This window comes from Marmota flaviventris, chromosome 6, assembly GCF_047511675.1.
Source record: "Marmota flaviventris isolate mMarFla1 chromosome 6, mMarFla1.hap1, whole genome shotgun sequence".
Classification (NCBI taxonomy): Eukaryota; Metazoa; Chordata; class Mammalia; order Rodentia; family Sciuridae; genus Marmota; species Marmota flaviventris.
Genome location: NC_092503.1, coordinates 117,329,214 through 117,353,842, shown reverse-complemented (window position 1 = coordinate 117,353,842; position 24,629 = coordinate 117,329,214). Strand labels below are relative to the sequence as shown.

Here is a 24,629-nt window from a genome sequence, read left to right as displayed (position 1 = left end):
TAAAAAAATTTGAGGAACTGCTTTGATTCACTGAAAGTTCTATTAAAGATGGCTATTTTATGTGTGCCCTCAGCTCTGTGTATTCATAGATTAAACCAACCACAAATAGAAAATATTCTGGAGAAAAAAAGATTTGAACTCTAATGAACACATGCAGACTTTTTTGTTATTCCCTAAACAATACAGTAAGGCTGGGGGTATAGCTCAGTTGGTAGAGTGCTTGCCTTGCATGCACAAGGCTTTGGGTTCAATCCCCAGCACCAAACCAAACCAAACAAAAACAAAAAACAGTATAACAACTATATACATAGTATTTACTTTAGGATTATAGGTAATGTAGAGATGATCTTAAAAGTAGATGGGAGGATATGCACAGGTTGCACCATGCCATTTTATAGAAGGAGTGTGGGCATCTGCAGATCTTGGTAACCATGGGAGGACGGTGGTTGTCCTCTACAAGGGATGACTGTACAGTACTTTGATATTATAATTTTTCTTTTTAACCTTCAAGAGACTTTTATTCTAATAAATGTCACATAATTGTTTAAGTTAAATATAACTTTTTCTTTTCTACCAACTCAGTAATTTGAGAACAATGCCCTTTTGCAAAGGAGTGATTATAAGTCCTAATATGGCAAATCAGTAGATGTAATTGAATTATTAACTGAAAGTGAAAAACTGTTGACGAATGTCACTTAATTTTTTGACTTTCAAAATCAAGAAGAATTTCTGTGACTGCTGTATAAAAGGTACTATAAAACTTGTAACATTGTAGAAACAAGGGCCAGAAAGATGTTGAGTCATTGGCCCTATCGGTTGTTACTGTGCACACACAAAAAAAATTCAAAATCTGGGAATTCAGAATCTTTCTTTTTTAATGATTGAACTTTTTTCTCCACAGTAAGGGGGAAAAAAAAAACAGGTTAGTGGATACTTGATTAGTATACATTTGTCTCATTGATGCAAGTTCTTTCTAAATTGAGAACATGAAGACTTAACATTTGTGATTACATTATGGATGCTTTTTTAAACAGCTGTATCTTTTTGTTCCATGTTTTATTTTGAGTGCATACTATTAAGAAAATCCTTTTTCTACAGGTAACCTCTATTCCTAAGTTTGATTTTTATGAGCAGATGTTTGCAAATCTGGGTTTTTAAAAAGTTCAGTACAGAAAGCTGGGCACAGTGGTGCACACCTGTGATCCCAGAGACCTGGGAGGCTGAGGCAGGAGTATCCCAAGTCGGAGGCCAACCTGGGCAACTTAACATGACCCTTTCTCAAAATTAAATATAAAAAGAGGACTGCGCATGTGGCTTGGTGACAGAGCTGCCCTGGGTGCAATCCTCAGCACTGCAGGATGGGCCAGTTTAGTGCAGAGCTGCAGCCTTCCTAATCATGACATGTTTACAAGAAGTCGAGATATGTGGAAAAAGCTGGCAGGGGAAAGTTTATTCCCAGGTCTGCATAAAATCAAAGTGGCCTGGCAGCTTAACTGATGTGTTTACATTTGGTTTATAACACATTTGAATGTGTATGCTGTTTTTCATTACACATTAATTAATGTGACAGAGACATTGTTACAGTTTTTTAAGTAAGAAGAATATTTCAAAAATGGAATGCAAGCTGAACATTTATGGAACCCCAAAATACCTCCAGAGGCTGAAGTATCTCACTGATGCTAATTTAAGAACATCTGGTTTAGGAGATTACCAGTTCATTACTTCATTGTCTTGCTTTTTTCATACAAATAGTTTTAGCCAGTGTATAAGACAAAAATTATTTTGGGTTCTCTGAATCTACCCGCTTTGGTTTTTCTAGTAATCATAAAAAATAACCATCTTTAGTTTAGGTTTTTTTTTTTTTTTTTAACTTGTAGATGGACACAATGCCTTTATTTTATTTATTGATTTTTTTTATGCGGTGCTGAGGATTGAACCCAGTGCCTCGCCACCTGCTAGACAAGCTACAGCCCCAGCCCCATCTTTAATTTTTAATGTTTAAATTTTCTGTAATGAGATACTTTGATATATTACATGATACTGGGCTAGTTCTATTTGGATTATAATTTGCTTGTAGAGGTATGGGGGGCCACAGAATGATAGGATACAATTATTCTAATTTAAGAAAGACTATAGGACTCTTAAGAGGGTTGTTGGGGCTGGGGTTGTGGCTCAGTGGTAGAGTGTTTGCCTAGCACGTGTGAGGCACTGGGTTTGATTCTCAGCACCACGTATAAGTAAATAAATAAAGGTCAATCAACAACTAAAAAAAATTTTTTTTAAAAAGAGGGTTGATGAAAAACAGGATTTTAATTTATATAAATTGTTTTCTAAGCACCTTGCTTATTAGCTATCCATCTTTTTTATATTAAGATGTTTAGGTTCTATCGGTAGAGGGTCATCTAAACGTAGATATTAGTGACTTGTATTTTTGAACAAAAGAAGGCACATAGTTGAATGTCTCATGGTTCTCTATTCTCTTGACACATTTGGAGCGGGGGTGAGAAGAGGCCAGAAGACTTTGACTTCATGAAGAACATTTTCTGCCTTGTAGTCTGTTCTGTCAACATCTGTGAGGTGCTTACAATGTAAAAGTAGTTTTACACAGTGAAGAACCAAGTCTTCTAGTAGATTTAATTGAGGATTTTTCAAAGGAATCTTCTCCTACATCCTCCTCTTCTTCATTATACTTTTTCTTTTTTTCTTCTTTTTTTTTTTAATGACTGCTTTGAGTCTCCATCTGGTTTTTAGCTAGCTGCGCAGCCTCCAAAGGTAGCAGTCCCAACAGCTTAAAACTCTTGAAAACTTTGTTGGTGACAGATTTTTTTAGGGGCCAGATACATATGTAATCTTTTACACAGATATGCCTCTGACCTCAGGGGTAGTTCATCTTGAGTTATTTCTATCAGTGATAACAAATGACAACCACACAGTTATTACATAGGTGACTGGAGTTAGGGGATGACTACTGTGACTGTGATAGTTCCTCTGAACAAAGTCAGCTGGCCCGTTCTTGATTGAACTTTTGACCTTGCCTCATTAACACCTGCTCTAAGGGGTGATTAGAAGCAGATTGCCAGCTGCATCCTTTTGCTGTCTGGGCAGTTACTTAGATTGCCAACTTATGTGCCTCGAGATCTGTACATCTTAAATTAAAAATAATTATGGGAATTCTTCCAGAAGTTTTATTGGGGAAGCTTAGATTTGACCTTACTGTGATTAACCCTGTGGTTGTTTTGTTGTGGTTATTTTAAAAGATATTAAATATTGCCTTTGTAGAGTTTGTTTATTTTGGGGTGTGTGCCAATTTAATAAAAATGTATTATTTCTATGTGTCATCCTTTGGATTATTATAGGATGATCATTAGAAATATTTGTTGCATAAGTATCAAAAATGTACATTCTAAAAATTTTAATCCTAGGTTACTTTTAGGTGACTGAAACCAGATAATGGCAGGATTAAGGGGATAGGCTAAAATATGACTTGAATTGAAAGGGAATTTCCATTTAAGAAGTGAGAAATTAATATATATGGAATATTTCTAAAGTGTTCTCCAGATAAAGCTGAGAAGCCTATGTTTTGCAATATTTTCCTTAGGATTTGTACTTCATAAATACAATTAATGTAAGAAAGGTATTTTGCAAAAGCTCACATCCCACCCCCCCGTAATGTCATTGGTAGAGCACTTGCCTATCATGTGCAGGGCCCTGGAAATTTTTAGAATGTACATTTATGATACTTATGCAACAAATATTTCTAATGATCATCCTATAATAATCCAAAGGATGACACATAGAAATAATACATTTTTATTAAATTGGCACACAATCCCCAGCACCACAAAGCAAACAAATAAACAGAAAATACTTTGATGTAACTTGGGTAGTTTCATACTGTTGTTTTGGTGTGCTTGTGTTAAATACATTAAATATTGTAAATATTTTCCTTTTTAGGAAATTAGATTTTGATAGGGTGTTATTTATTAGTCTGCTTTTCTGTATTATTTTTCCAAGGCAGTGTTAGGTGTACGTCTTAAAATTAAATCATATAAATCATACAAAGCTTTTCGCTTTCTTATAGCAAATCATTTGAATAGTTTAGCTTTACATTTCAAATTCTGTTACTGGAAGTAGCTGCTTCAAAAACTTGCTCATGTATGTGTTATACTTTGTAATTTTTAATGAAATTCTATGGGTTATGATCACTGTGTATGTAGGCAATCCTCAGCTGGTTAGTCCCTTGCCCTAGTCGCCTTCAGATACCTTGTCTATTTAATCTTCCCCACAGTACTATGAAAATAAGCAATGAAGCTCCATGCTTTTAATTTGAGGTAAATGGAGCTCAGAAACCAAATTCATTACCAAATATTAATGTTAAAATATGGTATATAGAAATAATAAATACAGCGTATACAAATATTATTGAATAATAAGGACATGAAAAATAAGTTACGTAGATGTTAAGTAGAAAGGTAGGAAATATAAATTTATGCACAGTATAATCCCAATTTAACTTATGCACATTAGAAGAATCAAAGAAAATATCACAAAGTGTTAAGGATTGTTATAATGGCTTACCATTATAGGCAGTTTTGGTTTTCTTGCATATAATTGTGTGGTGAAGGGTCTGAAAAGTGACTCTGTGTCTTTCCTTTGGAACAATTTGCATAGACTTAAAAAGCGATCCTTGAATTCCAAGGACCTCCTCACCTCTTCCCCTTCATGTTCAGGTTGTATGATTGAATTTGTTTTTAAAAGTTGATATTTGGGGTTGGGGTTGTGGTTCAGTGGTATAGCACTTACCTAGCACGTGTGAGGCCCTGGGTTCAATCCTCAGCACCACATAAAGGTAAATAAATAAAATAAAAGTTTTTTTTTTTTTTTAAGTTGATATTTGGATGAGTGAAGTAGCATCCTACTTAGTATTATTTTTCATGATAGTGTTAAAAATAAAAATTTTATTTTTTTATGACAGTGTTTTGAGTATTTTGTCTTACTTTTGGAGGTATTTGTTTAACTTGATTGTTTAGAGCAACATACAAAAGAAGCCACAGTCATGGTTTGGTTTTCATGAGGGTCGTTTAGCTTTTGTTCATTTCATATCTAGACAGCCTTAAAACTGGCTGGGCATATTACAAATAAATTATGGTATTTCTTGTTTTTAGTGTCTAATTTTGTTGAAATGAGCAGTCTGGGTTTTCAGTGGAACTGGTGAAACGGGGGGTACTGTATGTGACTAAATCAGTATTATAAATCTATGACCAGAAAAATCTGCTCAAAGACATGTGTTACTGAGTTTTGCATAGCTCCTTGCTTTATCCTTGTATAAAGATAGTCTTTTCCTTTTTCATTTTAAAATTATTTGATCTCAATATCTGATAATTAAGAAATTTATCTTAGATTATTAGAATAACATCAACAGTATACTGAGATAATACTTTTTAAAAATGTCGGTTTTGTAGGCCATAATTCTATGAAATATGTTTTAAAAAACAAAATACTATGACAATAATTGGAGGAGCATGACTTTTTTCCTGTTTGTTTGTTCATTAGACTTAATACATACATAAGGCAGGAATCCTAAATCCTGTTTCCTTCAGAGAAACTACTGACTTATGTGACTAAATTTTAAAAAATCAAGACTTTAGATGACAAAATAGGATAGACAGTTGGAGTTATTAAGTATATGATGCTGTGATTTTATTAATTTAGGTGACTAGATTTGGAATTTATCCAATGTAAAACAATTTATGACTTGATGGGTATTATAAATTCAATATTTATTTACTGTACAATATTTATGTTCTTTTAAATAGGTGATTGGTCTGTTGGATGTGTTTACACCTGCAAGATCTCTGGAGGAATTCAATGATGTGTGAGTATATCTTTTGCATTTGCCTTCCTCAGCTGGAGGAGGATTAGCAACCTGTTTCTGTTCCTGAATCATTTGGTAGTTATACAGGACTTCAACAGATTCTTCATTCCTGTTATCCGGCTCTTTGGGGGTTTGGGGTAGATACAGAAGATGCATATTATGTGTGCACATTTTAGTGTTTTCATCATTTCAGGTTTTTGTATCCCATTTGGAGAGTCCTTACAAAAGTTCCATGGAGAAGAGGGTAGAGGGGGTTTCCCCTGTGACTTTTCTTCTCAAATTGCCTGTCTAACTTTCCGAGGTACTCTTCAAGAAATATAATGGAGCCTAGTTCCATATAAGCTTTTTGCTCTTTTATCCTATGTGCATGGGGAAATAATACTAGAACCGCATGCTGATCTTTGAGGTGTTAAGATTTTTGCACCAAGACAAGGGCATACCCTACAAGTTGAGAAAGATTTCTCCCAATTTTGTGACTATTGTTTTAACCTGGGATCCCCTAGAACATGGAGCTTGAAAGTTTGAGGAACCACGAGGGGAAGGCTAGGTAAAATGAAATAGGGAAGAAGAGAAAGGTGCTACAAGAATACGTTAATGATTTGGTCCACTTGGGCAACTGGGCTGGAAACTGCCAGCATCTGAGAAGCTATACATACTGTATCTCAGATGGGGAGCATTCATCTACTGGCTCCTGATCCCATTGTCCAGGTGTGCTCATGAGTGCAAGACACATCCAAGCAGATGTTCCATGCGTGTACGAACCCTCTGCTAGTGTTGTTCTCTCCAGTATCTGAATTACCTACCTTGCATCTCCCCAGTTCATAGATGTCATAAGAGAGACAGAACACCTTTAATACAGAGTTACACATTTGCTTCTTTTGAAATTTTGACACTCCTAAGTGGAAAGGATGATTATTGTAAAAGCCAAAACAGAATTGTAGATCATGACTGCTTTTCCTTAACCCATGTTAGCTTTCTGTCACTAAAACAGAATGCCTGATTAACTTATAAAGAGAAAAGGTTTATTTTGGCTCATGGTTTTAGTAGTTATGCTTTTAGGCATCTGGTGGTCGTTCCTCTGGATGGCAGTGGTGGGGAGTATATGTCAGAGCAAAAGTGCTCATCTCATGGCTAGAAAGCAGAAGAGGAAGGGACTGGGGTACCACAGTTTCCTTCAAGGGCATGTTTCAGTAACCTAAAGATCTCCCACTAGCCCCCATCTCTTAAAGGTTCTACTGTTTCCTAGTAGTGCCACCCTGGGGTCCAAGCCTTTAACACTTGGGCCTTTTGGGGCCATTTAATATCCAAACTGTAGCACTTCCCATTGCCGCCAGTGCAGAACCTAACCTTTTCTCCCAGTCTTATCCTGTGCTGTGTATAAACATCATTTGATCCTTTCCCACAAAACAAATTGGGGAATATGCTTGAGCTCATAAGTTCTTTCTATGAAAATTGTGGGGGAAAAGAAATGAAGAAGATGAAATGGTAGAAGGAGGAAAGGTAGCTAAAAATAATTTCTCCACCATTAGAATTTACTTGGGGGGCTGGGGCTGTAGCTCAGTGGTATAGTACCTGCCTAGCATGCATGAGGCACTGGGTTCAATCCTCAGCACCACATAAAAATAAACAAACAAAATAAAGGTATTCTGTCCATCTACAACTACAATTTTTTTTTTTTTTAATACTTGGAACATGGTATGACGAGGAGAGGACAGAGCAGAATTTGGTCCACTCACAAGACTCCTTAGCTACATTAACCTTGAATCTGCTGATGTAAGTTTAAGAAACAAGCAAAGGAAAAAATAGGCAATAATAAGCTGTGTTTCTTGCAGTTCTCTTTGGCACCATAATGGAGGCTTCCAAATATTACTGTATGCTCCCAGAGGCATGTATGACACAAATTGTTGAGACCTGCTGCTGGCTATGCTTGGAAAAGAGAATGTTGCAAAATAATGTTTTTCGATGTTCTCTCTAATACGGTAGTAAAGCAACATGTTTGTGAGTTACTTTGGAAAACATTTGAGTTAGGTCTGAGCTCTATCCCAAATTTTAAATTTAATAAAGATGTATTTATTTGACCAAATAAAGAAAACATGATTTGCTGGCTTGGGCAAATATTGAAGTTTGACTTAATTAGGTATTCTGGAACTGGATTATAACACCTTTGGCTTCTTCATCCAAATGAGGGCTCACCAACTACATTAAAGTTGTATTGATTCATATATCCATCCATTCATTCAACAAGCACCATAACTGCTGAGTTGGCATCAGCTTTTTTCTCTCAACTCTAGCAACAACTAAGTTCATCTCTTGGAAATAAATCTCAGTACTACTTGTTGGTTACTGACTATTGTGCAAAATACCTAGCAGTTGGTGGGAACAGGCTCAGAACCCTGGGTGAAAACAGTTGGGTGAAACATTCAGAATATTTTTGTATGACCTTGGAAAGTCACTTTACCTCTTTAGGCCCCATTGACTTCCCTGTGAAATAGTAAAAAATGAGGCAGTTGATTCCTGATCCCAGAAAACCTCTGAAAATAGAATGATGAGTATAATAGAATGTATATATAATATACATGTATATATAATGTATATATAATAGAATGTATGAGTATATAGAATAGTAATAATAGAAGATGAGCTTGCTGTTAAGAAATGTCTTATTCACCTTTTGTGATGTTTGTGTCACTGAAAAAAAATAGTGCTTTTCTAATATTGTAGCTATTTCAGTGTTTTCTGGAGTTGTTTTAGAATTTTTTTTGGTTAGTTCAGTATTTATTATTGTTTTGTTTCTGGTGGTGCTAGGGATCAAACCCAGGGCCTCACACATGCTAGGCAAGTGCTCTACCACTGATCCAGGCACTTGATGCCCCCAAAGTCATTTTAGAATATGTGTAAGAGACTAAACAACTTTATTTACAATTGTAGGCTTTGCAAATTGAACTATCTTCAAGGCTAAACAAATAACATAGATGAGGCTCAGTGTTATATAACTGTGAGTGGTGGAGTTTGTGGTAAAATATATCTATACCTCCTAAAAGCATTCAAATTCACATTAAAACAAAACTCACTCTTCTGGCCAAACCAAACACATTGAAGGCTAGAGCATTCTGCACACTGCCAGATTTACAGCAGACTGTAATTTTGAACATGGATTTTCTGTACTAATTAGCAAATCTCTAATTACTTTTCAGATGTATGGTTCACTTTTAATCATGTGTTTTGTGTATTTGTGCCTTTATGTTTCAGTTAACACTTTTCATTTTATCACACAATTTAAATTTTTACCAAGTTTTAAATTTCTAGGTTAAGATGTACCCTGAATACTTCATTTGTAAGACTCTACCTTTGAGAAAGGAACAATAGGTAGTGAGTTTTGTTCATTAGGAACAATGTACAGTTACTCAATCTAATAAGTGAAGATAGTGTTTGGAAAATGCGGAGTTAAAAGATGAGACTAGCGCTCGCCTGGCATGCGTGCGGCCCGGGTTCGATCCTCAGCACCACATACAAACAAAGATGTTGTGTCCGCTGAGAACTAAAAAATAAATATTAAAAATTCTCTCTCTCTTAAAAAAAAAAAGAAACGCCCCACTCTGGACTGAGGATATAGCTCAGTAGAGTGCTTGCCTCCCATGCACAAGGCACTGGGCTCAATCCCCAGCACCACAAAAAAACAAAAACAAAAATAAAAAAAGATGAGACTAACAAGTGCTCTTGACTGCTATATGATATGATTGTATAGGTGGCAAATTTATATAAAGATATATCTAGATTTTTTTAAATGATTGCAAATCATTGAATGGCTCTTGAATGGCAATATTTGTCAGGAGGCTGTAAATACATATATATGCATATTTGTGCTATAAATATTTAGTTATCAGTAGATATGTAAAAGTTTTAAATAGCCAGTATTCAGACCTATACTCAGTATTAAGTTACAACTTTTCCCAATAATAGTATTGCCACCCCCACACTTTTTTCTTCTTTAATGCAGTACTGGGGATCAAACCCAGGGCCTTCACTGTTCTCCAGAACTATTTCTTCTTACAAAACTAAAACTCTATACTTGTTAATTCCCACAGTTCTAGGAGTTCTTTATGTATTTTAAATATTAACCCCTTCCCAGATAAATGAGTTGGCAAATATTTTTTCTTATTCTGTGGGTCACATTTTCACTTTGTTAATTGTATCCTTGATAAGCAAAATTTTAAAAACTTGATACAGTCCCACTTGTTGATTTTTACCTGTATTTTTGGTGCCATATTCAATAAATAATATGCAAATCCAACAAAACAAAAACAACTACAAAAGAAACAAAACCAAGGGCCTTGAGCATGCTAGGCACTTGCTGTACCACTGAGCTACATCCCCTTGCCTCTTCCTACTATAGTGGTTTTCTGATCTAGCAGTGGAAAGCTTTGAGACTATTTATGGAAACTGTTCTCTCAGATTTCAGAAAAACTGTGTTGTCATAGGTTAGTGAAAATTAGTCTTCTGCCACTTTTCCCGTTTTGCACCTTCCCATTCCAGGGAATTTCTTACATTGAATTCTTTATCTCTGCTTCATTCTCTTAAGAGCGAAATGGAATGAGTGGGGTCTTGGATCCTGCGATCTTGAGAAAATCTACAACAGCCCACTCAGCAGCCTTGGTTGTAGTGAATGCTGGTAGGGCTCATGAGCCCCCAGCTCAGCCTCCCACCTACTAAAAATGATTGTTCAACTAATAAGTTAGCTTTTCATTTCAATATAAATGGAATTGGTAAAGGGAATTCTAGATTTACATTTTATTGATTGTATTCAATAAATATTTGAACATCCACCTTATTCTAGTCATAGTATTAATCTCTGAGGAATACAACAATCCTGATCATTGAGTTGAGGCCCTTCACAGAAGAGAAGAACAATTTAAAAGATAGAACGAAATACAGTGTGGTAAGTTCAGAGAGGTCCTGCTTGATTTGATCCTGTGCACCCTCATCTAGTCTCATGTAACCTTCTTTCTGTCCTCTCTCCATTCTGATCTCTTTGGCTTCTTGTTCTTCCTTGGATACAGACAACCACATTCCCAATGGGACCTCAGTGCTGGTTTCTAACCATGGCCTGCAACACTTTTTCTCACATACCTACATGACTGGCTCCTTCATTTCCTTCAGGACCCTACTCAAGGATCTTTTCCTCAGAAGCTTTTTCCTTTTTTTTTTTTTGCCTCCTGCTGTCACTGTCTACTTCTTGCCCTGCTTTGTTCCTTTTTTTTTTTTTGATACTATGGATTGAACCCAGGGGTGCTTAACCACTGAGCCACATCCTTAGCCCTTTTTGAATTTTATTTAGAGACAGGGTCTCACTGAGTTGCTTAGGGCCTCATTAAGTTGCTGAGGCTGGCTTTGAACTTGCGATACTCCTGCCTCAGCCTCGCTAGCTATTGGGATTACAGGCGTGGGCTATGTCACCCCGCTCCTACTTTGTTCTTAGCAAATTTTACCATCATGTATTTATTCTTGTCTGGCTCGTTCCTCTGCTTGTAAACTCAATTTGTTTTCTTCTTTGCTAAATTGTTACTACTTAGAACAATAACAGGCACTCAGGTGTTGTTGGCTGAGCAGATGAATGTAAGAATTGCCATAATAGGGCAGTTACGGAGTGCTATTGGAACTCATAGTATGGCCATCTCCCCACATAGGGTGTCTTCAGGGAGCCTTGGCAAAAAACAAACAAACAAACAAAAAAAAAACCATACACTGAGTTTGAAGGTGAAGTGGGAGTTGGAGAGGTAGGAGAAAAATGCAAGTTCATCCAGTGGCCAAGAGACACCTCTGGGCAAAGATGGTATCTATGGCTGGTAGGAAAAGAGTTGGATACGGCAAAAGATAAAGCTGGAATGGGGAAGGACTAGGTCATTTGGGGCTTCATACCCTAAACTTTAGTAAGGAGGTTGTTCAGAGAAGACATCAAAGGGCAGTAAGCATTGAGGGTGGGATTGAGAAAAAGGATGAAAGCTCTTACTTTTCTGAGGTATGACTTAATTAAAATCTTCTCTCTCCTCCCCACACAACACACTCCATAATGGAAGAAAAGGACTTAATTTTAGCAGAGGCAGTTTTTCTCTTAGATCCTTATTAACACAGTAGAAATCTTTTTGGATGAGTATACCAGTTAAGAATCTGAAATGAATTTAAAAGTTTTCCTGGAACTAAAATTAATATAATGATGTTCTTCACTATTAATATCTGATTTCAATTTTCTTTGAATTCTTGACATTATATCTGTGTTCTTTGTTCCAAAGCATGGTCTTATGCAAGTGAGTGAACTTTTGAAAAAGTATCTTTGGATGTGCAGTTCTATAATACTGCTTTATTTTTTTCAATAGCATCTTATGTTTTACAGAGGATTTGCAGGTGATTTTTTTCATCTGGCCCAACAACCCCTGTGAAGTAGATATCATCTCTAATTTCAGCTGAGGAAACTGAGGTTGAGAGAGATGAGCCTAATTGTATACTAATACATATAAAATTGCATCCATTCCAGGTCTGTTGGCTCTAAATTCTCACCACATTTTTCTTGATCCAAGGCTGTGATTATCATTTGAAAGTCTACTAACCTTCTTGAGTAACCACTGTGTTAGATTCTATGTAAAATGCTGAAACCAAAGACCGTCTCTGTTGTCCAGTGGCTCAAGGACTTATTAAAGAGAAGAAGTATAAATGCTTAACCTAAGTAACTAAAGGATCAAGTCAAATCTGTAATATCCAAACAACATAAAGAGAACTCATAATGTTAGAGAAGCTTAGTTATAGGGATGGCTGTAAAGAAGGTAATGTGTTTGAAGAAACACAAAGATAAAGCTAGGATGTGGAGGTTGAAATTTATTTCAGAGACAGGATGAATGAAATGTATAAAGTGTACAGAGAGGAGGTTTGTATGGAATGAAGAGTGTTAACAAAATAGATAACCATTGATTCATTTTTTTTTGGTACTTGTGTAAAAATGAAACATCAGTCATTTCTGGTTTGTTCTTATGAGTGCACATGTATGTGTCTGCCTGTCTGCTTGGAAATTATGCCTTCCTCTGTCACTGAAAGAAATATCCAGCCCAGTTGTTTGGCCTTACAGAAGAAATACTTCTATTATTTGAGATTGGACTGAGTGCTCAAAATAAGTAATACAGGAAGAGAAATGGCCCAGGAGAAAGATGAATAAGTTTGTTCTCTTAACATTTATGTTTGCAAGCATTTTTGTTTTGTTGTTTTGTTTTTTGAGACAAGGAAGGAAGGAAATACCATTCAGTTTTTGACTAATATGATTCGTAAAATGCCACCCTTTTCTCTAAAAAAAGTAAAGAAGCTTCAAGGCCTAGCTTAAGGTTTGAGTCTTTCAAAATGTTTGTCTAATTTACTCCTTCCTCGGTCCATGTTGGAATCTTCTCCTGTGTATTCTCTGACACCTGATGTCCCCTTTATAGTTCAAAACATGCTGTTGTGACTGTATTTATATATGCATTCCTCTCAAATTCTTCATCTGTCTTTTCCACTGCTGCATTCCCAGTGCCCAACAATATGGAGTGATTGAATGAATGACCTTGTGCTGTCATAATGACCTTGTGCTATATAATTGGGTGACAATTTGGTTGTCTGATAGCATGCTCAGTACTAGCTTTCTTGAATTTATCCTCTACTATAGAACACTGAGTCCAGTCAATGTCAGTAATGTAGAGGACACTGTTAAGTAATTGTTGCTTCAAGTGAGAATAGTGTTGTGAAATAAGCTTGTTAAGCTGCCCTCTTGGCTCCTGGATAATTCTTCCACCCCTTACACATTAGAACAATCTGGTCTGCTTAACAGATAAGATCTTGGGCATGCATATTTTAATAAAATATGTCCTTGCCTTATCTTACTAGTGGTGCTGAATGACTTGTCTTGAGTCATTCAGTTGTGTAGTAATTGAGTGCCTACTGTCTATCTTCCAGATGTTGTTCTAGGTTCTTTAGGTATTGTACAGAAAAAAACGAAACCATATCCTACTCAAACATTGTACAGGGAAATAATAATTAGCATGTGAAAAAAGGAAATTTTAGATATATTAGCAAGCAATAATGGTATAGCAAAAAAAGAAAAAAAGGAGTATGAAGACAGGGAGAGAGATGCTATTTTAGATAGAGGGGTAAGGATGGGCCTCATTGAAAAGGTGAATTTTGAGCAAAAATTGGAAGAACTAAAGGAATTAGATCTGTAGATATCTAGGGGACAAGCATTCTAGGCAGAAGAAACTGTCATTGCAGAGGTCCTGTGGAGAACGCTGCATTCTTTATTGGAACTAGAGCAAGAAGTCCGTGTGGAGCTGATTAAGAGCATCAGAGAGAAGTGGATGAAGTCAGAGAGATGACTGGGGGCCAAGTGCTGGAGGATCTAAAGGCTTTGTGAGCCACTGAAAGGATTGGGTATTTTACTCTGAGTGCAGTAGAGAGCCTTTGAGGAAAGGAGTGACATGATCTGAGGTTTTTAAAGAAGCACCCTGCCCCCTGTGCTGAGAATAGACTGGACTGAGTCCCAAGTATCTGGATGAGTCTCAGAAGCATGTGGTTACAAATTGTCAATATTATTTTAAATACTCATTTAAAGATAGAAGAAATGCTCTGTGCCCTTATAATTGTTTTGAATAGGGCTGATTCGTGGTAGAGATACTGATCTATAGATATAGAAGAGATTTTCTTCTACATAGGTTCTTTCTAATCATATCATGCTTTTAAAAGGGGGAGATCTTGACACACGGGTATTATCCAAGAGTGCTTGGTAAGTAAAGGCCATAGAATGGGGCACGTCTGGAGTACTGAAAACCACTTATTACAGGGTTCTGCCTCCTCACTGGTACAGTACTCATAAGACTCATTTTGAGAAATGTGATTTATGCTCTTCATACTTCGATTAAATTTGAAGGAGACCATCTTCACAAGTGAGAAACAAGATTTATATCAGACCATAAAATCATCTTCTCAGTCTTCGGCCTAACAAAGACTGGTTTAATTCCTTTTCAAAGATGGGAGAACACAGCTTTCCAAGTGTACTCAAGTCAGGCCTTCTTTAATTTATTTTAGGAATTTGATTTTTATTACATTTTAGGAATTTGATTTTTGGGAATTAGATTTTTAGGGCAGTGGCAATATTAGGCATGTCTTCACTAAAATGTAATTAAATCTACTTTCCTGAAACAAATACAATTGAAATTATGTGACTCTCCATTAATGTCCTCTTGAAATTTACTTTTTTTTTTTTTTTAAGTGGTTCTGTGGATTAAACCCAGGCCTTACACATTCTAGACAAGTACTGTACTACTGAGTCACATTGTCAGCCCTGGAATTGACTTTAAAAATGTGACCATCTACATTTCCTCTCCATATGTCTCTCATAAACAGTAACTGTGCATGATGCTTGCTTTTGTCCTCTGTTACAAGATTTATTTTGGAAATCTTCCTAATGGGAGTTGAAATTTGAGAACTGATGTTCATGAATTGGATTTTGGGTCTCATGGAAACAATACATAGGGATTAGGTTGATTCCTATAAGACTTCTGACATAAATAATGCTTTTCAGTAGATTTCATTGTAGCCTATTAGCAATGCTTGATAGTTATTACCATATAGGCTGATACATTTTTTGTACTTATATAATGGTTTGACAGTCTTACCCTTGTTCTGGAAATTTTAGTGATAAAATATGGTCTCTAATGGGGAAGGGGTTGAGAGAAAATACAGAATGGTAGAATATTGTAAGTCGGGTGCTTATAAGACTGAAATTGGATTTTATCTTCCTCAGCCTGAGCCTTGAAATTTTCTTTTCTTTCCCCGTTTTTCTTTTGGTCCTGGGGATTTAACCCAGAGGTGCTCTACCAGTGAGCTGCACCACCAGCCCTTTTTGTTTTTATTTTAAGACAGGGTTTCATGAAGTTGAGACTGGCCTCAAACTTGTGTTGCCACAGAGCCTGGCCTGGCCTGAGCCTTGGATTTAACTGATGTTACTGTTATGGCAACATTTATCCCAGGTTTTTAAGGAAAGTCCTAATTTCAGAACACTAACCAGGACTGGGAGTTTAGCTAAGTAGTAGAACACTTGTCTCCATGCACAAGGCCTGCGTTCAATCCCCAGTACTAGAAGCACAAAAAAATTATTCATAGAATTCTCTTCTTTATCAGATTATGTGCCAATTTGAGGTTTAAAAATATATTGGTGATTAGGATAGGATATTGCTATATTCTTGCCAGATTTCTTCTTCCTTATCGAAGATTACCTTCATAATAAATATTAAGAATTATTAAGGAAATTATCTGAAGAAAATGATTCCCTGTTTTTGTGACGTCTATAAGACTTTTAAAAGTAACTTTTTCTTGGTGTAAATTCTGTGTCTGCTGGAAAACTTTGGAGGCAATATGTGCTGGGATTGAGATCGTGCTCTCTGAGGTCAGACAGTTTGGACTCAACTCCTGACATTATTGATCCTTTTGACCTTGAGCAAGGTACTTACTAATCCTTGGTTTCTGTTTCCTCATCTATGAAATGAGAATGCTGGTAGGGCCTACCTTATGGAGGTGTTGGGAGTAAAAATGCTTACAAAGTGCTTGGCACAGAATCAGTGCCAGCTGCCTTTGGTCATGTTATGTTGTGCTTGGAATATCTCTGAATCAGAACTACCTTTATAAAAACACTTCAATGAGTAATTGACTTGCCTAGCATTCATGAGGCCTTGGGTTCAATCCCCAGCCCTCAGAGACCAGACAGAGAGAGAATATCTAATTTACTCCTTAGATAAAGAGTCTAGAGTCCTCCTTTTCCTCAAGGCAATATAGACATGTGAGTTTTAAAAATATGAAATGCTAAGATCTAACCTTAAGGTTACAGATCGGTGAAATCCTGTCAATTTCATGAAATTGGGAACGAATGATGATAGTCCTTTAGGAAAATTGTGACAGAAAAAAGTTTCATTCCTTTTGGAGGAAGGAAAACACTTTTAAAGATAAAAGTGATTTTAGTCCCAGTCTGGTTTTTGTGTTCCCATACTGTGTAATGCAGTAATAAGTAGGTTAAGGCATTGTGTCTAGAATTTCTGTGGTGAACCTGTTGGACTTGAATATAATCATTCCCTCTTCTTAACATATAAAGATAGATTTAATAACCAGTACCACACCTATGGGGAGTTCTGGAATGCCTTGTCCTGTCAAACAGATCAATTGTGTTCCTTCTTCCTTTAAGGTAAATGTAGGAATATTGTCAGTGAAAAATATCCTTTTACTAATCACTCCTGGAAAAGGAGAATTCTAGTTTGAAAATCTAAAAAATACTCCTATTTCAAAACCTGCAACATAAAAGGTTTATAATGAAAATATAGTGGTGGATTTTTAAAATATAAGATGCTTTATTGTTGCTATGCACTGAGTTGTACTGTATGTTTCTTCTGCAAACGTGACCTTTGTAAGAAAACTGATCCTGGCACGTTTATCTTCCTAATCTCCATCTTTGCTTTTTTCTTTTCATTTTTGAAATCTAAATAAATCATTTAGTAAATTCTTTTTCTCTAGAGAAACTGGGAAAAGATAGATCAAGTAGGAATGAGTTTAAAAATGTTTAGACTAGATGGCTGGTGGTAAAGTTAGAATAGTGGGGTTAAAAATTTGCTACCACCTCCCCCCAAGAATTTGTTGAGCTTTTATTTATCATTATGGTACTTAATGGGTGGCCTTTCCTTAAAAACTCTGGAAAGTCTTGTGAAGATAAGAATTTCCCTACAGGTTCTTGATTATTGTGTAACTCTTCATTCATTTCTAGGTATCTGGTGACCCATCTCATGGGGGCAGATCTGAACAACATAGTGAAGTGTCAGAAGCTTACAGATGACCACGTTCAATTCCTTATCTACCAAATTCTCCGAGGTCTAAAGGTATTGACAATATCAGCAATAATTTTGAGAAATTAATTCCTTCCTTCCCTTCCTGCCATTTAGGGCTTAAAACAGATAATCACACGTTATCACATGTTATCATGTTCACTCAGTGACCATAACTACCAGCATTTGGCCAACCTTGTTTCTGTGGTGTTTCTCAAGCCATAGGTTATTTTAAAGCAGGTCTAGGCATCGTATCATTCCATCCAGAGATACCTCAGTATGAGTATCAGAGAGAGAAGGACTTTTCAATATTACATCTAAAAGTATAACTTATTGATACAGTCTAATATCTGATTAGTATAATATTGAAGCTTTAAAAAATTTCTCAAGCAGAGAAACAGTGTTGTAAAATTAAACCATGTTTGATATTTAGCAACTTTGAATCCTTATTGAGTCCCAAAGTGCCAGCCAGAAGATAGGTTGAAAGATTGAGTGGAGTCAATGTCTGTGGAAATCATTGTTATGATAAATATATATATCATTGATAATTTTACTGATGTTATTTTACTGTGAACTAGTAGTTCTTACTGATTCATTAAAATGTGCTGGAAATATACTATAGAATATGGCAGTGGGAGGCTGGAAGTAACTTTCATTTAACTGACTTTTTTTTTCCTCTCTGGCAGTATATTCATTCAGCTGATATAATTCACAGGGTATGTACCATGACTTTGATTAAATTATTCTAGGGCGGTAAGGTGGGGAGAGTAGAAGAATGGCATCCTGCCAAGATTTGGTCTAAACTTACTTTTTACATTTACCTATTGATCCATTGCAACTTTGCTCTGGGTTAGAATGATTGAAGAAAGATTTATAATTTGTGCCTGATGAAGGCTAATTGGTCTAGATACCATAACATTAGATGTAATGGAGACTGTCTGTTTATAACTGGATGAGGTCTTACTGTTGTCTGGATCCTCATTATTACCTGGAGAGAGAATTTATCATGGATCATAAAGTTGATCCTGTCTTCTGTGTACTTACTTCCTAGGACCTAAAACCTAGTAATCTAGCTGTGAATGAAGACTGTGAGCTGAAGGTAAGAGGAAGCGACAGCAGTGATTGTTTATTTCACCTGACAAACCTGACAAATTTCACAGGGACAGATTTATAGGCCATGACTTTTTATCTGAAAAATTCATATTGTCCTTAGGAATATCAGACTTTGAAATTTAAACCATAGTCTGAGTAAGCTGTTTAAATGACTTTGATAATGGCATTAGGTGTTTACATTTTAAAATAAAGTTAAATTAAAAATGTGACTTATTATTCATAATAAAGGAAAACTATAGTCTGACTATCAAAGCATACTGAAGCAGTAATTACTAGATTAAATAGATTCCTAAAAGGAAAAATCTTAGAAACTTACTCAAAATAATTCAAATAAGAGACAAGTAATTATGGGGCTGGGATTGTGTTTCAGCAGTAGAGCGCTCGCCTAGCATGTGCGGGGCCCTGGGTTCGTTCGATCCTCAGCTCCACATAAAAATAAATAAAATGAAGATATTGGGTCCAGTTACAACTAAACAATTAAAAAAAGAGAGATAAGTGAATTAATCATATATAAAAGAGTAAGCAGCTCTGGAACTTGATTTCTTCTTTTTTCTTGCCCTGTTTAATGAACATACCAGAATATGAATATTTATTCACCTGTTAGGGTGAATAAATAGTTCCAGTTTGGAGCTATTTGAAGTTACTATGAATATTCAGTTTTAAACCTTTGTATGGACGTATGTTTTATTGCTCTTGAGTAAATACCTAGGAGTCACATTTTTTATTTTGCTTGTAATTTTATGTTTCTAAATTCTTATAGTGTGTTCACCATGCATTCTTAGTATGGAGTGGGAGATCTGCTTATGAAAGTGCTTTACTGTTCCTTTTTCACAAGGCAACAGAAATTTTCCCTGTCTAAAGTCCTAGCAGTTTGCCTGTTCCAGTGCCTGATTTTCTCCTTCCCTTTAGATTCTGGATTTTGGACTAGCTCGACATACTGATGATGAAATGACAGGCTACGTGGCTACAAGATGGTACAGGGCTCCTGAGATCATGTTGAACTGGATGCATTACAACCAGACAGGTATTGATTGCTTACATGGGTTATTTATGGCCTTATCAATACCATATTGGATACATTTGGGATTCTCAGAAGTAGCGGTAGAGTGGGAAGAAATATGTTTCTTCCCTCAGTGATCCTTTTAAAGCCTACAAATAGAAAATATTTTACTTGCTTAGATGGGGAGGTGGAGCTTTTTTATACACAGCTTTTAAGCTTTGTGATTTAGTAATTGAATTTTTATTTATTTAGATTTTTTCAACATAATTCTTTGAGTACTTCTAGCAGAAGATAATGGGTTCATAATCTTAACCTCTTTATGTTACTTGGGAGAATCCACTACTTTACCACTGAGAACCTTTTTCCCCTTTGTGAACAGTTTATTTCTTTTCCCTTAAGTATGTTTAGACTTACCCTGCCTGTGAAGCTCTTTACTGGGGTGAAGGTATCAATCTTATTTATCTGTATAGAAATGAGTAAAATGTTGAATCTCAGATGTTTTAAATATTAATTTGAATATTTCACCTCTACTTATAGTTCCATTTGTGACCAAGCATAATAATAGTGATAATGTACGTATGTACTTTTATTTCTCTTTAATTTTGCCAGTGGATATATGGTCAGTGGGATGCATAATGGCGGAGCTGTTAACTGGAAGAACATTGTTTCCTGGTACAGACCGTATCCTTTTAAAAAGTTTTGGATTCTTATTTCTTATCTGTATTCTAATGTCTGTGGTTGTGTATTATCTTTACTTATCTATAGAGAAGGCTCTCAATTTCTTGCTTTTCAGATATTCTGCCCTCTTGCTGAGTAGCTTGTCTTGCCAGGAAAGTGGTTTTTTTTTGTTTTTTTTTTTTTACTATTTAGTTTTCAGTTATAGGTGGACACAATATCTTTATTTTATTTATGTGGTGCTGAGGATCGAATACAGTGCCTCACACATGCTAGGTGAGCGCTCTACCTCTGAGCCATAACCCCAGCCCCAGGAAAGAGGCTTTAATTTATTTTTGTTAACAAGAAAAACTTTTCATAAGCTGAAAAATCCTTTCATCTGTCATCTTTTTACAGCAAGTCCCTTATATTAATCTTTCCACAGCAGTTCTAAGACCTGAGCAAACTCATGAGAAGCTGTAGATCCCATTGACAGGTTTAGTTGACTGTACAAAATCTTCATGAGCACAGATACTCTTTACAAATCAAGGGTATCTTGCAGTTATGTTTGGTTTATGTACTAAAAGGCCATGTTTGGGCCCTGTTATGTTTGTTGTTTAACAACAAATAGTAAAAGCAAGAAGTGGTCACCATGTCGTGTACCTTTGTTTTGCAGCACAACTTTATCCCACATGGTAGCGAAACCTCAGTTTATTGTCTAGTTTATGGCTCATCATAGCCTTTTATTTCATCCTCTTTCCTAACTGCTATATGTTTGTTTCATGATGTAGTAATATTGTCATCAAAATGTAATTTGTTGGAACACCCATCAATCACACTTGAGGAAGATGTTTAGGGGAGAAAGATTTTTAAAATATATGTCTAGAATTAGTGTGGGGGACTTTTGTAAAATTTAATTGAGTTTCAAATGGTTTTGGTGGACTTTTAGAAATGCTACAGTTACCTGTATGTGGTCATGCTTAGAGATCTAAAAACTGTTTTAGCCTCTTACCTAAATAAACCCATTAAGATTACAAACCAGAATGTCAGTTTGCTTCATTTATTGTTTGGGATATATTTCTATGGTAACTGTAATTTTAATGTTAATATAGTCTGTTCAGAAATTCTATTCTAACTGTATTCTGCTAGACAGAATGTATTTTCCGTGTTAACTGGAAAAAAACTTTTGTTCCCAGGTAAAACAGTTCATTTCTCTCTGAGTATTACTGAATTGATACAGAGTTCAATCTGCCTGTATTTAGCCCACCTTATCACTCTCCACCCCTAGATTTTAAGTCAGTTTAATAGAGTGTGTTTCCCTAATCTTTTTTAAGTGGTTTTACATCTGTTTCTTAGAAATCTGGTATATGTATATTAATTATTGTCCAAGTTGAGAGAATTAGGGGAAATTTGTAATCCCCTTGGTTTGCCCTGGAGCAGATGCTGTCCTCTGTTCCCTTCTCCCCTTCCTTTTCTTGGCGTCTGTATCTCCAGCTTTTGTTTGGCCAGTCACAGACACACTTGCCTACATAGACACACATAGTGGCAGAGAGACAGTGTAGGATGCTGATAGGAGCCCATGCCCTGGAATCAAATTCTGGGTTTTGATCTTAGCTTTTACTTCCAGCTGTGTAACTTTAAGGAAATTTTCTAACCTCTGTGTCTCTGTTCCCTTAATCATAAAATGCTAGTAAAAATATAATTCACAGGCTTTTGTGAGAATTCAGTGAAATATTATGTGGACAGCACTTAGACCAGAGCCTGCCAGTAGATGCATCATATTCATTGTGGTCTTTGAAAACAATTTTTCCCTCCATCCACCTGCTTTATTATCTACCTGTGAGTCATTAATGATTGTTATTATTGATTCTTTGGCAGGTGGTAAAGGATAGATCCCCTTGGCAGGCTAGTGATAGAAAGTGTTCAAAGCAGTGTGATATGGCCCTTTTAGAATGCTAACTTTCATTCTGTAAGAAGTGTTCCTTTTTTGCATACCTAATATTTAAACTTTAATAGAGGATTTTTTGGAGGGGCGGTACTATGGATTAAACCCAATGGTTCTCTACCATTGAGATAGATTCTTTCAAAATTTTTATTTTGAGTCAGGGTTTTACTGAGTTGCCCAGGCTGACCTCAAACTTGTGATCCTCCTGCCTCAGCCTGAGATTACAGGTGTGCGTTACCATGCCTGGCAGGATTCAGTTTTTTTTTTTTTTTTTAATTTTACCATTTGTTGGTGAGCCTTTATTTATTTTTATGTGGTGCTGAGAAGCAAACCCAGTGCCTCACACATGCTAGGCAAGACTCTACCACCAAGCCACAACCCCAGCTCAGGATTCATTTTTTAATACATGAAAATTCTGATTTTAGTAATTCACCATGTCCTTCTAGTTGGCTCTTTTCTGGACATTATCATTGGTTGTAAACATTGAATTTGAAGGATTTATATTTATAGTATACTTAATCTTCCTATTATCAGTTATCATCTTTGAGATATAGCTTTAGTTGCCTGACAAGAAGGAGAGAGGGAAGTGTTTGCCATTTTTTTTGACTGGAGTGTACAATCACTTATGTTCTAGCACAGTGCTTCTCAATCTTCACTGTGTATCAGAATCATTTGAGGAAGCTTTAAAAAAAGTTCTAAGCTGGCCATGTTGGCACACACCTATAATCCCAGGGACTTGAGAGGCTGAGGAAGGAGGATCATGAGTTCAAAGCCAGCCTCAGCAGTTTAGTGAGGCCCTGAGCAATTCAGCAAGACCCTGTCTCTAATAAAATATAAAAAAAGGACTGGGGATGTGGCTTGGTATACACACACACACACACACACACACACACACACACAAAAGCTCTAGATGCCTGGGCACCACCCTAAAGACTTCAGTTGGTGTGGGTCAGAGCACAGGATTTGGTGTATTTAAGTCTTCAGGTGATTCTAACTTGTGCAGCAGAGGATTGAGTACAACTAGCATTTAACCCAGTTGAATTTAGTTTCTTCCATGGCTGATCCTGGAAAAGGGTATTTAGGTTACTAGTTTTTGTCATTTTTCTTAAGATACAGATGAGATCAAAGAGTTCCTTCCAGTATCCTATTCTTTTCCAGTCCTTTGATTTTTAGAATATCTCTTCAAAACCTTTGGAAGAGGTGCTGGTTTGGCTCTAAAAGTATGCAGCTACAGATTGTTGATGATTTTTAAATGCTCCTGATTACTGAGGCAGCCTCCAGAGAGTGATGCTTATTGGAGTGCACAGGTTTTTCCTGGTTTTCCTTATTGATTAATTATTGTGTATTCGGAACTGGTAGTCTTGGCTTCTAGATAAGAACTGTCCTATAGAGCTTTTTGTGATGTTGCAAATGTCCTGTCCAATATAGTGTTGGTGGCCACTAGCCTGTGTGGATATTGAAATTGACTAGTGCAACTTAACTTTATGGAAAATATTTTGTGTGATTCAAAACATAAAATTCATTTTAATTTTTATTGTGGTAAAGTAGACATAACAAATTTTACCATTTTGACCATAATTCAATAGTGTTAATTACATTCACATTATTGGGAAATCATCACCAATATCTGCTATTCTTGTAAATCCTTCCATCTGGCTTAATAGTATTATTATTTTGTAAAAAAGGAAGCCCTTTTCTAGACACCTAATTGACAAGGTATTTTAAATGAACATAATTGACAATTTAATATTATAGGGAGGGAGAAGTCAAAATGTCTCTTCAGGTGAGTACTAACTTATTCAGATGCTGATTTTGAAATAAGTGAGTCAGAAGATGTTATAACTGACACTTGACACATCCTTAAGCTTAAGGCAGAGAGAGAATGAATTTTATAGTCCTATTATGTGTCAAATACAGTTTTTCCTACCAGAGATCACAGCCTTGGTGTGTTCATTTCCTTTCCTAAGTAATCAAGTAAGCTCCCTTCATGTATGAAAGCCCTGCCCCTTCTTTCTTTTTATAGAAATGGTCTTACATCTGCTGGAGGACGATGGGGCTGTTGAGTCACATAGTCCACTTTACAGGATGTCTGCTGCTCTGCTCATGTGCATTTTCTTGGTATATTAAGTTGTCCCGTTAATTCTGTGGTTACTCATTTCTTCTTTTGAT

At 36.1% G+C, this 24,629-nt stretch overlaps 1 protein-coding gene across 4 annotated transcripts in view; it reads left to right on the top strand.

The window, feature by feature from the left end:
- Mapk14 (mitogen-activated protein kinase 14) overlaps positions 1-24,629 on the top strand; it is a 70,841-nt gene that overhangs the window by 28,605 nt on the left and 17,607 nt on the right. For all 4 annotated transcript variants that reach the window (XM_027943757.2, XM_027943756.3, XM_027943758.3 and 1 more), the window contains exons 3-8: positions 5,817-5,875; positions 17,691-17,802; positions 18,435-18,464; positions 18,800-18,847; positions 19,771-19,885; positions 20,471-20,542. In XM_027943757.2, coding sequence (XP_027799558.1) covers positions 5,817-5,875; positions 17,691-17,802; positions 18,435-18,464; positions 18,800-18,847; positions 19,771-19,885; positions 20,471-20,542 — 436 coding nt within the window. The remainder of the gene's footprint in view (positions 1-5,816; positions 5,876-17,690; positions 17,803-18,434; positions 18,465-18,799; positions 18,848-19,770; positions 19,886-20,470; positions 20,543-24,629) is intronic.